The 13,858-nt window shown below is 40.3% G+C and overlaps 2 protein-coding genes and 1 non-coding gene across 7 annotated transcripts in view; 2 read left to right on the top strand and 1 right to left on the bottom strand.

Moving 5' to 3' along the window:
* Positions 1-720: 720 nt before the first annotated feature.
* myadma (myeloid associated differentiation marker a) lies at positions 721-6,050 on the bottom strand. Its single transcript, XM_039649403.2, has 2 exons — positions 5,892-6,050; positions 721-3,038 (listed from the first exon to the last, which is right to left on the bottom strand). The coding sequence occupies exon 2, from the start codon at positions 3,023-3,025 to the stop codon at positions 2,141-2,143; it is 885 nt and encodes a 294-aa protein (XP_039505337.2). The 5' UTR covers positions 3,026-3,038; positions 5,892-6,050; the 3' UTR covers positions 721-2,140.
* Positions 6,051-6,621: 571 nt separating this feature from the next.
* trnae-cuc (transfer RNA glutamic acid (anticodon CUC)) lies at positions 6,622-6,693 on the top strand. The gene has a single exon. It is a non-coding gene; the product is annotated as a tRNA-Glu (tRNA).
* A 213-nt stretch (positions 6,694-6,906) lies between these two features.
* The window catches only part of arhgef11 (Rho guanine nucleotide exchange factor 11), a 40,481-nt gene continuing 33,529 nt past the window's right edge, over positions 6,907-13,858 (top strand). For 4 of the 5 annotated variants that reach the window (XM_089131574.1, XM_089131576.1, XM_089131562.1 and 1 more), the window contains exons 1-9: positions 6,907-8,122; positions 9,767-9,781; positions 10,203-10,294; positions 10,372-10,476; positions 12,009-12,058; positions 12,156-12,213; positions 12,292-12,485; positions 12,607-12,678; positions 12,749-12,856. In XM_089131574.1, coding sequence (XP_088987700.1) covers positions 8,088-8,122; positions 9,767-9,781; positions 10,203-10,294; positions 10,372-10,476; positions 12,009-12,058; positions 12,156-12,213; positions 12,292-12,485; positions 12,607-12,678; positions 12,749-12,856 — 729 coding nt within the window. In that variant the 5' untranslated portion in view covers positions 6,907-8,087. The remainder of the gene's footprint in view (positions 8,123-9,766; positions 9,782-10,202; positions 10,295-10,371; positions 10,477-12,008; positions 12,059-12,155; positions 12,214-12,291; positions 12,486-12,606; positions 12,679-12,748; positions 12,857-13,858) is intronic. The other variant, XM_039649414.2, reaches the window with a different exon arrangement.

The following is a 13,858-nucleotide window of genomic DNA, read 5'->3' as shown; positions in this document are numbered from 1 at the left end:
AATAATAAAAAAATATATATATAATAAAGAAACAGCCAAACAGGCAAGACAGTATATAAAGTTGACACAAATTCTAAGTATTTCCCATTTTTCACAATTTCTAGTATTTGTACAGGCACATATTTTCCATTTATATTTTTAATTATTAATTTCCCTGGTTCAATATGATCTTGTAAGAAAGTGGCAATGACCAGGACAAACTTTCACAGTTTAAAATCACGGTCTAATCTTGTTTTGTGAAATAAGCCCAAATCTAAGACAAAAACACAACATTACCCCTTTAAGCTTCAAACCTTGGTGTCTTTTTAAGATATGGCGTCTAAACAAACGAAATATGGACTTCATCCAATCTAAGTGGTCAACTGGATGAGTCAAAAGCTTAAGAGGAATTAAAGTAAAAACCAGGGTTAAATAGCATATCTTTTCTAAAACATGTTTATAGTCTTTGATTGATCATTCATGCTTTGAATGAACATCTCTCTATAAGTTAGTCATTGAATAAAAGTTGGTTGTCTCCTTATATTGAACATATAACATCATTTCATCTACATAAATACTATTAATCAAACCCATAACTGATGTTTAATTCTGGAAGCTGGTTGACAGTTTTGTCTGATAAATAATTAATGCCTTAACATCTCGAAACAAAATTTCACTAATATATGTGTTAACTTGAAGACACTAAAACCAATAAACAAAATGCAAATTAAAATACATACACGTTTACATATCACAATGAAACTTTATTTGAATATTTCAGAAAATAATACAAAAACATGTTTGCTCTGGGATTGTTCGCTTGCATTATAACACATGAACTTTGATCTGCTGAAACGCTATTGTGTATAACACTTCAACAAACGAATACGCTTCAAGTCACGTAAAAACAGCAAAAATAAAGTACAGTAGCTTAACACAGCAACATCAACACACACACTCATAATAAGGCAGCAGTGGTACAATCAGAAAATGCACTAGTCACATTAAAATACAATCTTATGGTGCGTTCAAGTCATGGGAAGCTCATATTTATGAGTTAGAAAGTTGAAATTATGATGTCAGGTGTGTTTAAATCACTACATTCTCCATTAAATCAGGTTAGAAGGAACTGTTGCCAAATATATATCATGCTAGAAACATAATAATCACAGCAATAATGATCCAATCATTGACTCTTCAGCATTTGCCTATTAAAATCCAAACAGTGACATTTTTGGCCGGGCAATGTATCTTAAGCTAGTTTTAGTGTACAAACAAACAAATTTACTATCAATTAACACACTGTATTCATTGCATATTTTCCCACTGAAACGCCCCAAACTCGAAAATTCAAAGACATTAAAAGAAAATACAAAATTTTCTTACTAGTAAATCCCAAAATAACACTTTTTTCCCACTCGTAGTTACAACTGTGTCGTGGCGTTTATATGCGTTATTTATATTTATATGCGTAACTTGTACATATGATATTTCTGACATGAATTTTAATTCTGAGGTGAACTAATCCTTTAATAAAGAATGAGTATCAGGATTTTTTTGTAATATATTTTTCTTAATTTAAACAAATTTACCATCAATAAACATCAATGCATCCATTGCATATTTTCTCACTGAAACGCCCCCAACTCATAAACTCTGTGATCAAAGAAAATACAGTAGTTCCTTACTAGTAAATACTAAAATTTCCCACAGTGTCGTGGCGTTTAAAGGCGTAATTCGTAAATATGATCTTTCTGACATGAATTTGAATTCTGAAGTGAACTAATCCTTTAGTAAAGAATGAGTATCAGGTGTGTTTTTGACTTTTTTCTTCAATCTATGAAAAAGTAATTAATTTAAACAAATTTACCATTCGATGCGGCCATTGCTTATTTTCTAACTGAAACACACCCCAACTCATAAACTCAAAGATAATACCAGATTTCATTACTCCATCAATTTTCCTTCATACACTAAAACAACATTGTTTCCCACTCGTAATTACGACTTTATATGCGTTTAACTCGTAAATACGATCTTTCGGACATGACTTGAACGGGCCATTATTCAGCATTTCCAGAACTCATTAAAACACTGTATTTAAAATCTTTGGCTTTCAAAGATCATTGTCCAAGAAAACTGATTGATTGTTTGCCCTCTCTTATGCCGTGACGAACACCAGCCGGGCAGAATACGCCAGATCCGCCAGATAAATCAGGAAGTTGAGCGCGGTGAGAACGGCCACGGCGACCAATTTATCCCACGGGCACAAACCGTGAGAGTTTCGGCAGTAGTCCGGTCGCCTCGAGCTTCCTGAATAGCGGCTGTCGAACTTGAAGACCGGCCAAATGATAGTGGCGGTGAGGTACATGAGAACCGCCAGAAGAGCGTAGGCGGAGAGGAAGCGTGCGAACGGGAAAGGAAGGCAGCCGGTGCATTCGCCGATACACAACACCACGATGGCAGCCGAGATCACGAAACAGATGCAGTACACGGCCATGCACCACTTCACAGCGGAGTGACTGTCGTAGGAGACCGGGTCGCTGACGAACACAAATATGACGCTGGCCACAAAAGTCTCGCAGACCTTCAGGAGACCCGGAACCGTCGCCATGTAACCGGCGACTTCTCCCGGTCGCGCCCGTGTCAGACACACCTCCACGAAGTAAGCGACGGCGGCCAGGCAGGAGAACACAGTGGCCACGATTCGGTGATCCCGGACCTCGCCTTGGCCCAAGTAACCCTTCAGAAAGTACAGCGGGAAGATGATGGACGCGGACAGGCACAGGAGCGCGGCGTAGCAGGCGAACGCGATGGGGAAGTTGTTCCAGGACACCGGGGCGCGAGACTGGAGACCCAGGAGCTCCACCAGGAGGACCAGAAGGGTTCCCGCGAAGCTGAACGCCCAGCAGAACACGCACCAGTCGGCCGTCCCACCGGCGAGCAACCCTCCGTGGGACGCCACGCTGAACGACACACAAGTGAACACTAGAGCCGCCAAACGCGCCCACATCAAACGCGACGGCTTCAAGACCACCAAAGGCATGATGAAGGTGATTCTGGGGACACAGAGATAGACAGATGGACCAACTGAGTCAACAAAGCATTCAGCCCTGGCCGTGTAAGCATGTGGTCATTTGGGAGGCTCAACACACTTAAAGGGATACTACACTTTTTTTGGAAATAGGCTCATTTTACAACTCCCCCAGAGTTAAACAGTTGGGTTTTACCGTTTCCGAATCCATTCAGCCGGTTTTATGATATTTAGACGAATATCAGTAACCAGACAGTTTCTGGTCTCATTGACTTCCATAGTATATATTTTTTCCTACTATGGAAGTCAATGAGACCAGAAACGGTCCTGGTATTCCTCTAAATTTCAGAAAATCGGCTGAATGGATTCGAAAACGGTAAAACCCAACTGTTTAACCTAGGGGAAGTTGTAAAATGAGCCTATTTCCAAAAAAAAAAAAACAAAAGTGGAGTATCCCTTTAAGAGGAGTATGTGTGGCCTGTTTACTTCAACCCAACCCTCTCCATTGACCGTGTATTCCCTGAAGCTGCCTCATTGTCATTTCTGACTTGAACAAAAAACAAAACAATGTCTAAAAGCTGCTGTGTGACAAGGTGTACAGCAAACAAGCTAAAACCCCAGAACGAAGTTTTTATAAGTTGTCGACCCCAAAAAACGAGCGATTAAGGACACAAAAGTAGCAGCATAGCAGCAGAACGGGAACGAGAGTTTGAGGATTTCATGGTCGGTACAAAATGACTCAGGACGAAATCTGGTCACTGAAATCGAGGAAATGAAACTACATAGTAAACATGTTCTCACTGGCAAGTCAAATATCCAAATGTCACTGTAATGTTAGGATCCCACAATTTACCCATTCCTCCAGCTGATGCTTCTTATTGCCTGTCCTTAAACACGTTTTTTTTTTAATGTATACTTTGTTACGAAGCAGCTTTTAGGCTATTTTTATTGTTTTGTCTTCTGCTATAAGTCAAAAATTACAAGGCAGCTTCAGGCAATACAAAGTCAATGGAGCCAGTTGGAATATCCCATATAGAGCCTAAGTCCCGCCCCTCCGCTTCCGGTTCATGGGACCTTATTTCGGAAAAAATATGTATGGTAGTCAGTGGCGAGAGACAACTTATCTTTTTTTCCCGTCTGAACTGTGCCCTCAATTACACATATGACATTTGTCAATTTAAAAGATAATTCTGAAAGTCGAAAACGTCGCCGTTTGTCATAAAACAGAAGAGTAACTTTTAGTTTTATGTGAAAATCGCTCAATGAACTACATCTCCCGGGAAACGAAACAACGAGCGAGATCTGCTGCTCGTGTGTGTGCAGTCTGGTACAAAACACTCAGGCATGACGGCGTAACGTTACGATTATAACGTAAGACTATAGAAACAATGACAGACATTAGCCTCAGTAAAGTTAAGCTTCATTCATTGAGAGAAAATGTGCACCTTTGGGGTTTGTAGTCTTTGTAATTACGTATTTTCACAGGCTTATACCTCAACGGTTTCACATCAAACTGCGACTTTCTTTACTTTAAAATGTATCTTTTAAATTGACAAAAATCATATGTGTAATTCAGGGCACAATTCAAACGAGATCAAAATATTTGTTGTCTCTCGCCATTGACTACCATTCAATATTTTTCCGAAATAAGGTCCCATGGTGGTCGACCGGAAGGGGAGGGACTTAGGCTCTCTATACCATACCCAGTCTGTGAGGAATAAATGCTATTGGCTATTTGAAAAGGGGGAGGAGCCAGGACTGATATATTCATACTAAAAGCCAAAAAAAAACTTCAATTTTGATTTCATGGAGACTAACAGAAAAGGAGATATTGTACAACTGTCCAACCTGCTCTCTCACACACAATGACAGTGAGTGTGACTGTGTGTAAAATGCATTGTACAAGTTGTCTAAATGATTGTGTGCTATATTGTAGGCAAGCGTCAGCTTTTTTTAAAAGAAGACCGCAAATGTTATCTACTACAAACATTCACTGCTAAAAACTGTGTTACACCAAGTTCAGGAGATAATAATTCAGATTTAGGTCTACAAAAGTACAGTCAGGACATTGCTCAAGATCTCCTTCTGTTGAGGAAATGAAGTCATGGGTTTGGAATGAATCGTTTTTTAGTGTTTCTTTAAGAGCTGGAGTTACAGAGCTAGTATTTTACCACATTTCACACATCATGTCCAAATTACCTTTTGTTTTCTCATAAAGTAACGACTTCTACACATCTAACAAGTTAACTAAGGCCCTTATCAGCAGAGGTGACTCAGCCACAGGTCACTTCCGCCACATCACTACCACTTCAGACGCAAGCAGAGCCAGCAAAGAAACAAATAATAATTTGACAAACAAAGAAAAATATAGAGTTTTCAAAGTTCAAGAGTTAACGTTAGATATTAACTTAAAACATGTATTAGGCTACATTGCTGATAGTTTACAGATTTATGCACTGAGCGAATGTTTCTTTTCTCTAGCTCCATCTTTCTAACGGATGTGGCGAGGGGTGTGGTAGAGGTTGTGTGTGGTTGAGGTTAATCTCGTAAATAGTGAACCAAACGTTTTCGTGGAAGAACCAAACGTTCAGCTTTTAGCGATTTCGGAGTTTATAGAATTTATCGCTTAAATTAAACGTAATGCATTAATAAACGCATAAAAGGTGCATAAGGTTTAAAAAGAACGCAATATAGCCTAACTTAATACGCACAATATAAACCCAACGCAGAAATAAAGAAAGTAACGTTAGGCTATTTCTCAAAAGCGTGTGAATGTACCGTCTACAAAAACACAATTTCCACCCTTAATTACTAATTCTGGACCAATGCACACGCAAATCCCAACAGAACAGAAGAAAACAAAACGACATAGGCATACCTTGTACGTTTGTAAAAAGACTTTCCTCCTTTATTCCAGTTTGTATCGCAGACGCAGAGGAGTCTAGCCCCGGTCCGGTGACGCTGCCCAGATGTGCTCGTCTTCTCTTCCTTAACGGGACTCGCTCATTCCTCCACGCCTATTTCTTCCAAATTAGGTCCTGCCATTCTTTTATCATGTAGTCTAGAGTAGAGAAGGGAATTCTATGCTAAAATTAGATGTATGTTGGTTTTAGCATTCCATTATGTTATATTTTCCATTTTTATTTATATCTTTTATTTTTATAGGTATATATTTTAGCGTAATTTTTTATACAGAATAAAAAACTGAAAAGTAGTTTTTTTCTTATTTTCATACTATTTGTCTTTTGAGGAAACGAATTCAGAAAATACTCGTTATTTTTCTCTGCTTTGAATGATTGAAACCCGTTATGAGGTTAGGCGCTAATTAAATAATCTGAAGTAAATATATTTCGGGACGAGACAGGTCCAATAATATTGTGTAATGAAAATGAGAAAAAAAAGTTAAATTAGATATCAAACGTTATCTGTTGTTACGAGTAGAGTTACAACAGTTTGACAGGATTCATTAAAAACTGTGATTATGTCTGCATCACACATACTTGATCACGTGTTCCCAACATTACCGACTTCTCGCGAGTTTACAGAATCCAACCACAAAAAAATGTTTGTAAGATTCAAATACAGTAGCCCACACATTGTTCAACAGTTCCCTGGTGGTCTAGTGGTTAGGATTCGGCGCTCTCACCGCCGCGGCCCGGGTTCGATTCCCGGTCAGGGAATAACTGTTTTATTTTTATTTTTTTTACATTTTCTTTATTATAGGTCACTGAACTGAATATGTCACTTGACGTATCTTTGAGACATTTTTAAGATAATTATTCCTTCTACTTTTCCCACCCAGTTAAACCCGTCTTGTTTTTCCAGAAACTAGTGACTCGAGGACGGATTTCACGCGCAGTGCCAGAATCCAGCCGATAGGGGGCGAGCTCGAGTCTGTTTGCCTTCCCAGTAGCCAAACATAAACCCAAGGATGAGGGTATTATTCCGGAATGGCGAATGCTCGAACACTGGGATAACACTACATTAAAGACATGCCGATCACACATCTCTCGGAAACAATGAGAGGATATAAACTATAAACGTCCATACGGCAAGAGACTGACGCTAAAAGACGTGACCGCACAAGATTCAAGGCGCTACGGAGCCCGAATGAATGTCGCTGGCAACAAAACGAGCGTGTGCAAATCGCCAAAATTCGGGGAATAATTGCACCTCATAGCGAAAGCGATCCAAGGCGTGTTTATCGGCATAACCATTGCAGGATATCGCGTCTGGATCGGGTTATTATTGCACAACAACGCGCGCGCTAGCGTTGTGTCGCCCGCGCGTGAAGGCCTCGCGCACACTGGAAGTGAACTGGATCGAGCCGAGCAACAACGCAAGGATTTTACATATGTTCGCGCATTGCACATCCGTACAGTAGATGTTTATTTGAGTGCATGGATGGTGCAGTGATTTGACTGTCACCACTGTGATCTCGCTGCTTATGAATGAGTTTAAAATGCACTTTATTTCTCTCCGATCACTGTGGGTTAGGCGGTTCTGATAAGCTTGATTTGCACTGCGTTGAGATCATGAGCTTCAAAGACCAGAATAACCTTGTTAAAAAAAAACACTGAGAGACGAAGGACCAAGTGACTGTGAATCATAGTGACCCTTTAAACACTGTAGTCGAAGACACACAATAGCGGATTCTTCTTGTTTGGGTTTGAAGACTGCATGGTTGTGGGCAAAGTTGGTGAAATCTGTTATTATTTATTATTATTATTGTGACCCTAAGGTAGAAATATGATTCAGTCCTCAGGAATCTGTGTTCGGGACACCCACTGGAGGCTTCAGAGATAATACAGAAATGTGGTGTATTGATCCTGCATGTTCCCAGTGGTTCTGACACGAGTACTGGAGTTATTTCACATGTTTTCGAGTTTGTTTATTAAACGGGACGATGCTGGTGAGGAGGACCACTGCGTTGAACTTTGACCCTTGACGTGACGAAAGGACTAAATTCACCCTGAGGAGAGGAAATACAACTAACATACACTAATGACATGATCTCAAACTGACTTAAAATCATTACACAAACAATCGGGCAAACCTCTGTGGGTTTGCAGCCATGAGTGTCCGACAACCGACCTCCACGCTGGACAGGTGAGTGTGTGATGTTAGAGTGACCTTTTGACCTATTCCGATTGTTTTTATGTTAATATCCTCATTAAACTAACCGTTAGCATTTTTATTAGGAATCTGATTGGTCGAGCGGCGTGTGACAGATCTTTTTAAATTATTATTTTTGATAACTGACATTCTTATGTCACAAAAGCACCTTATAGCGTAATAGTGTAAAATAAAACAGACAGTGTAATGTTGCCGATAATAACATACATTTGAGTTAGTTCTCAGCTGATCACGTGATCTCAACATGACGGCGCCCATGAAGCGACCCGTTTCTTGCAAAACAAACACGATTTTCTCATGAAAGTCTATGTCGAGTGGACCATTAATTTCTATTGATCTGAGAACATTAATTTAAGCTTGACTAGGCAAAAATTCATTGGTAGACCAATCCTGACAATCTTTTAAAACAGTATGTTGAAATTAACATTATCAAAGATTGATAAATGCTGTTAGCCTAGCTCATGCTAACTGATGTAGTTAATTAATGAATCTTATTGTAAAGTTACCGATTTTTTAATCCCAGAATTGTACATAGTGTGTCTTTTAACGAACTAACAAGAAACAATGAACAGCTGGATTTTTTAAATAACATTATTAACAAATATTAACAGAAATAAATGTGTTGCTCATTGCTAGTTCATGTTAGTTTAGACATTAACTAACAAACCTTATTGTAAAGTGTTACTAAAATATCCCCCCAAAAAAACACTAGAACAATGTTATATATTTTGTTGATTTGTTCACTTTCACTATCCCAAATGTTTCTGAGAATGTTTTAGAGATAAACATTTTTAACCAGAACAGACCGTGTCCTTGGGTCGCCCTTTAATGACATCATACCCGCGCTACCCTTTTCTATTAACCATAGGAACTACAAAGATGCTTTATAGTATGTGTTTTATGGTGTACAGTGGAAATGATGCCTAAATGTGTGTGTTTTTTGTGCGCTCTGAATTAAGTGTCTACTTCCTTCATATCTCCAGTGTAACTGTTCAGGTTTTTCCATTCTTCCAGTGTGTCTTAGTTTCCTTGTTGCTATTTTTACTCAGTCTCTATCACAGTGTTGTGTTTGTTAACTGGTGAATGATGGAGTCGCTCTGCAACAGGCGTTTCACTTCATGGGATTACGACCACGTCCACACACACACATTGTCTGTGTGTATATCAGTCTTTTCCGTGCTTCTGTTTTGATGTGTGTCTGTGTGTCTTGTTCTCTGTCTCAAGCTCTTGATTTCTCTTTCCCATTCACGTGTTTTTCCTGTGCGTCCACTTCCTGTTTGTGTCATGTGACTGCAGGGCAGCCATTAAGAAACACACACACCTGCCCAGGTATGATGAACCAAAGTGAAACTGAACACATCTGTCAGTCAGTCATTAATCCAGCGCTCGATCCTAACCCTAAACTAGCAGTTGATACGTGGTTGAGTAATGACCAATATTGTCGTAAAACATGTTAATTAAGCCGTCAATCACACACACACGACTCTTTCACTACGTGCTTATTTAGGAGGCGTTTCATGTAAACTCTAGCATTCACTTTCTGACTCAGATTTGCTGTTGTGTCTTTGCGTTTCTCTTCTTTAATACCTTCCTTTTCTCTTTCATGCGTCCTTTAAGTCCTTTTGCTGCTTGGTGAGTTTTCTGATTTTATTTTAATGTCAATAGGGATCAATATACTTGTCAATGAATGACGCATGTTTTTTTTTAATGTAAATTTTCTGTAAATAATTTGTTAGTCATTACACTTTTTTTATATATATATATATTTATATATGTATATATCAATCAGCCTTCTTTCAAGACATGGATATTTGCAGTGCACAGTATCGGTTAGCCACTGTTGGTAATGCCAGTGCTGGTGTGAAACTCCTTTCACTTTTGGTTCGGTGTCATTAAAATCGCCAACTTTCATTTTTATTTTGCGTTCTGCATCGATAACGTCCAATTAACTATTTTCCCTGCTTGGGATTTCCTTGCTCATGTCTAGTTGTCCCGGTTGTTCTCCTCCTCAAGCTAGCATTAATCCAGCATGTCGTTGTTCTGTGTGTGTTAGGTTGAGCAGTCTGACACTGGGAGACTCGGAGCGCAGGTCTCCTCCTGGCCAGCAGAGGGACACACTGTCCGATCTCTCCTCAGACAACACCGGTAATGCCAGAGCCAGACACACAAGCACATATTTAATGAAAATGATGAAATGAAAATAATGAACCCCTATTTGACAGGGACGGGTTTAGTCCAGCGATGTGTGGTGGTGCAGAGGGACAATCTGGGGTTCGGCTTCACCGTGTGTGGCGAGAGGATCAAACTAGTGCAAAATGTTCGGCCAGGTAACACACAAACACACACTTACACTAACCTATGAAAGTTTGCAGTCAGTAAGATTATTTATTTATTTATTTATTTATTTATTAAATTCATGCTTTTATTCAGCATAACCTGCTGTGTTAATGGTAAAGATCAAAAAACACTTTAATTTTCTCTTAATCCATCGGAACATCAAACGGTTTCTCCTTTCTGAGAGTCTGCTCTGATTGGTCAGATGGCCCAGTCTGTTGTGATTGGTCTACTCTGCTCTGATTGGTCAGATGGCCCAGTCTGCTCTGATTGGTCTACTCTGCTCTGATTGGTCAGATGGCCCAGTCTGTTGTGATTGGTCTACTCTGCTCTGATTGGTCAGATGGCCCAGTCTGCTCTGATTGGTCTACTCTGCTCTGATTGGTCAGATGGCCCAGTCTGCTCTGATTGGTCTACTCTGCTCTGATTGGTCAGATGGCCCAGTCTGTTGTGAATTGTTCTGCTCTGATTGGTCAGATGGCCCAGTCTGTTGTGATTGGTCTACTCAGCTCTGATTGGCCAGATGGCCCAGTCTGTTGTGATTGGTCTACTCTACTCTGCTCTGATTGGTCAGATGGCCCAGTCTGTTGTGAATTGTTCTGCTCTGATTGGTCAGATGGCCCAGTCTGTTGGGATTGGTCTACTCTACTCTGATTGGTCAGATGGCCCAGTCTGTTGTGATTGGTCTACTCTACTCTGCTCTGATTGGTCAGATGGCCCAGTCTGTTGTGAATTGTTCTGCTCTGATTGGTCAGATGGCCCAGTCTGTTGTGATTGGTCTACTCTGCTCTGATTGGTCAGATGGCCCAGTCTGTTGTGAATTGTTCTGCTCTGATTGGTCAGATGGCCCAGTCTGTTGTGATTGGTCTACTCTACTCTACTCTGATTGGTCAGATGGCCCAGTCTGTTGTGAATTGTTCTGCTCTGATTGGTCAGATGACCCAGTCTGTTGTGATTGGTCTACTCAGCTCTGATTGGTCAGATGGCCCAGTCTACTCTGATTGGTCTACTCTGCTCTGATTGGTCAGATGGCCCAGTCTGTTGTGAATTGTTCTGCTCTGGTTGGTCAGATGGCCCAGTCTGTTGTGAATTGTTCTGCTCTGATTGGTCAGATGGCCCAGTCTCTGTTGTGATTGGTCTACTCTGCTCTGAGTCTGATTGGTCAGATGATCCAGTCTGTTGTGATTGGTCTTAGTGTAATAAGTACCGACCCAAGTAGTCCAAAGTACCGACTTCGGTACCAAGTCGCTACTGAAATGTAAAAAATGTGACATTTTGAGCGTAATCAAACACACTCTGATAGGGGACAATGATCAGTGCTTCAAAAACATGTAAATATACATCAGTGACGCTCTTCGGCGAGCGCTAGCACAGACACACACGGGAGCGTTTGAAAACGGACGTCTATCAGTGGTCCAGTCCTGCTCGTGAATAATTGCAGATCTCACTGACCTCAAACTTCTGAACAGTTGTGTATCTCGATCAACCCAGTCAGACTATAGCTTACCTTGCCTTGACCTCACAGGTGGAGCGGCGGTCAAAGCCGGAGTCCAGGAAGGAGACCGCATCATCAAGGTACTCAACTCCAGCACGCTTTGGCATCGTGAATCATTACTGATACTGACTTAATTAATAACTAATTTCATATTTGTCCTGCCTGTTTGCTTTTCAGGTCAATGGTTCGGTGGTTTCGTCCATGTCTCATCAGGAAGTCGTAAAGATGATCAAATGTGAGTCTCGTGGTCGGTCATCTTGCTGTTGAAGTTTGGAGCGTCTCGTTTCTGATGTGCGTTCTCTTCTTCTGATAGCTGGGACGTATGTGGCGCTGACTCTTCAGGGCCCGCCTCCTTTAGTCGGGTCTGTCCCGCTTCAGCCCCTCCCCACCGACCTCTTGCCCAATCACAGGACAGCACCGGGTGGGGAAGCCCCGCCTCCTCCACTGACTCCTCCCACAGGAAGTAGTACCCCAACCCAGAGAATCACAGGACCCAAACCATTACAGGTGCAGTTATTACTTACACATGCGTGACATCATTAATGTAACGTGGTTGAAGAACAAATTACGACAATATGGTTTGGGGAAACAGTCGTGGCTGTAGTGGATTCGTGTGTGTCATCCTCAGGACCCCGAGGTGAAGAAACACGCCACAGAAATCCTCAGGAAGATGTTGGAGCAGGAGGAGGCCGAGCTACAGGTGAGTGTGTGTGTGTGTGTGTATTGTCATGTCAAGCTGAAACCCATCATTAATGCGATCCGCTGTGCAGAACCTGCTGGAGGAGCAGTCTCGAAACCCCTCGCCGTCGCTAGAGGAGCGGATCGAGAGCGCCAAGCGGAGAGCCAATCAGGTCCGAGTGAAGATCCAGCAGGATGTGGTGAGATCTGCTCCTCTTATCTCGCTTATTTTACTGAGAAACCACAACGGACTTGGTCAGATGCATCTAAAAAAATGAGAATATCATGAAAAAGTTTAGTTTTTATTATTTCATTCCAAAAGTGAAATATTCATTACACACTAGGGCTGTCAATCTTCCTCTATAATACTATTCGAGTTCCTTATTTGATGTAATATTCGAATTATATTGGAATATTAAATGCTCAAATTCATATTTACAACATTACACGGGTGTATGGATGGCCAATGCCACTGGAGCATGTGCTGTCGTTACACGATCTGTCCACTAGAGGGACATCTAACATTACAATAAACATGAAGGAACAGGTGATCGCTTTCTTATTAACAGTAAAACTAAATGAATTACTTTAATTTGTCAACTTTAAAGGGATGCTTCAGGATTTATCATTAAGCTTTGTATTAGTAGAAAAATAGTATTTCCGAATGCTTTACCACCCTCATATCCCCCTAATCCTCCAATGACGCAAAAATCATCATTTTACACACAGTGTGTTTCTTTGGAAGCTAAGCTAGCAGGCTCTTGTTCTGTGGAGATAGCTGAGTAGTTAATTGTTTAACAAAAAATTGTTAATTGTAGTTAATGTTTAAAAATCTTCAGTAGCAGACACTGCCTATTCATAAAAGATGCCATTAAACAAGTGTTTCAAATATACGGTCTCTCTGTTGTCTCTATTTTCTTTTTTAGATTAATTGAAATTTTTACATGGAAAAAAAATGCAACTTAAGTGTTTTTAATCGCAAATTAATTAAATTAATCAATTAATTAATTGTTTAATAATTATAATATAATAAATTAATTAATTGATTAATCTAGTTAATTTTTTTATCGATTGACAGTACTACTCAAAATATTACAATATGTCCTAAAAATCTATTAAAAAAAAGTAATTTGCAATCCAGAACTGTTCATTTATTAACACTTGGTTAAAGCTCATTTAGCGCAGATGACTGGATCCGTCTC

This window comes from Pimephales promelas, chromosome 1, assembly GCF_988280905.1.
Source record: "Pimephales promelas chromosome 1, fPimPro1.hap1.1, whole genome shotgun sequence".
Classification (NCBI taxonomy): domain Eukaryota; kingdom Metazoa; phylum Chordata; class Actinopteri; order Cypriniformes; family Leuciscidae; genus Pimephales; species Pimephales promelas.
The sequence above is the reverse complement of the archived record's forward strand: the minus strand, read 5'-3'. Positions and strand labels throughout refer to the sequence as shown.

Excerpts from the sequence above, each read along its gene's own strand:
- myadma (XM_039649403.2), bottom strand. The coding sequence starts at position 3,025 with ATGCCTTTGGTGGTCTTGAAGCCGTCGCGTTTGATGTGGGCGCGTTTG.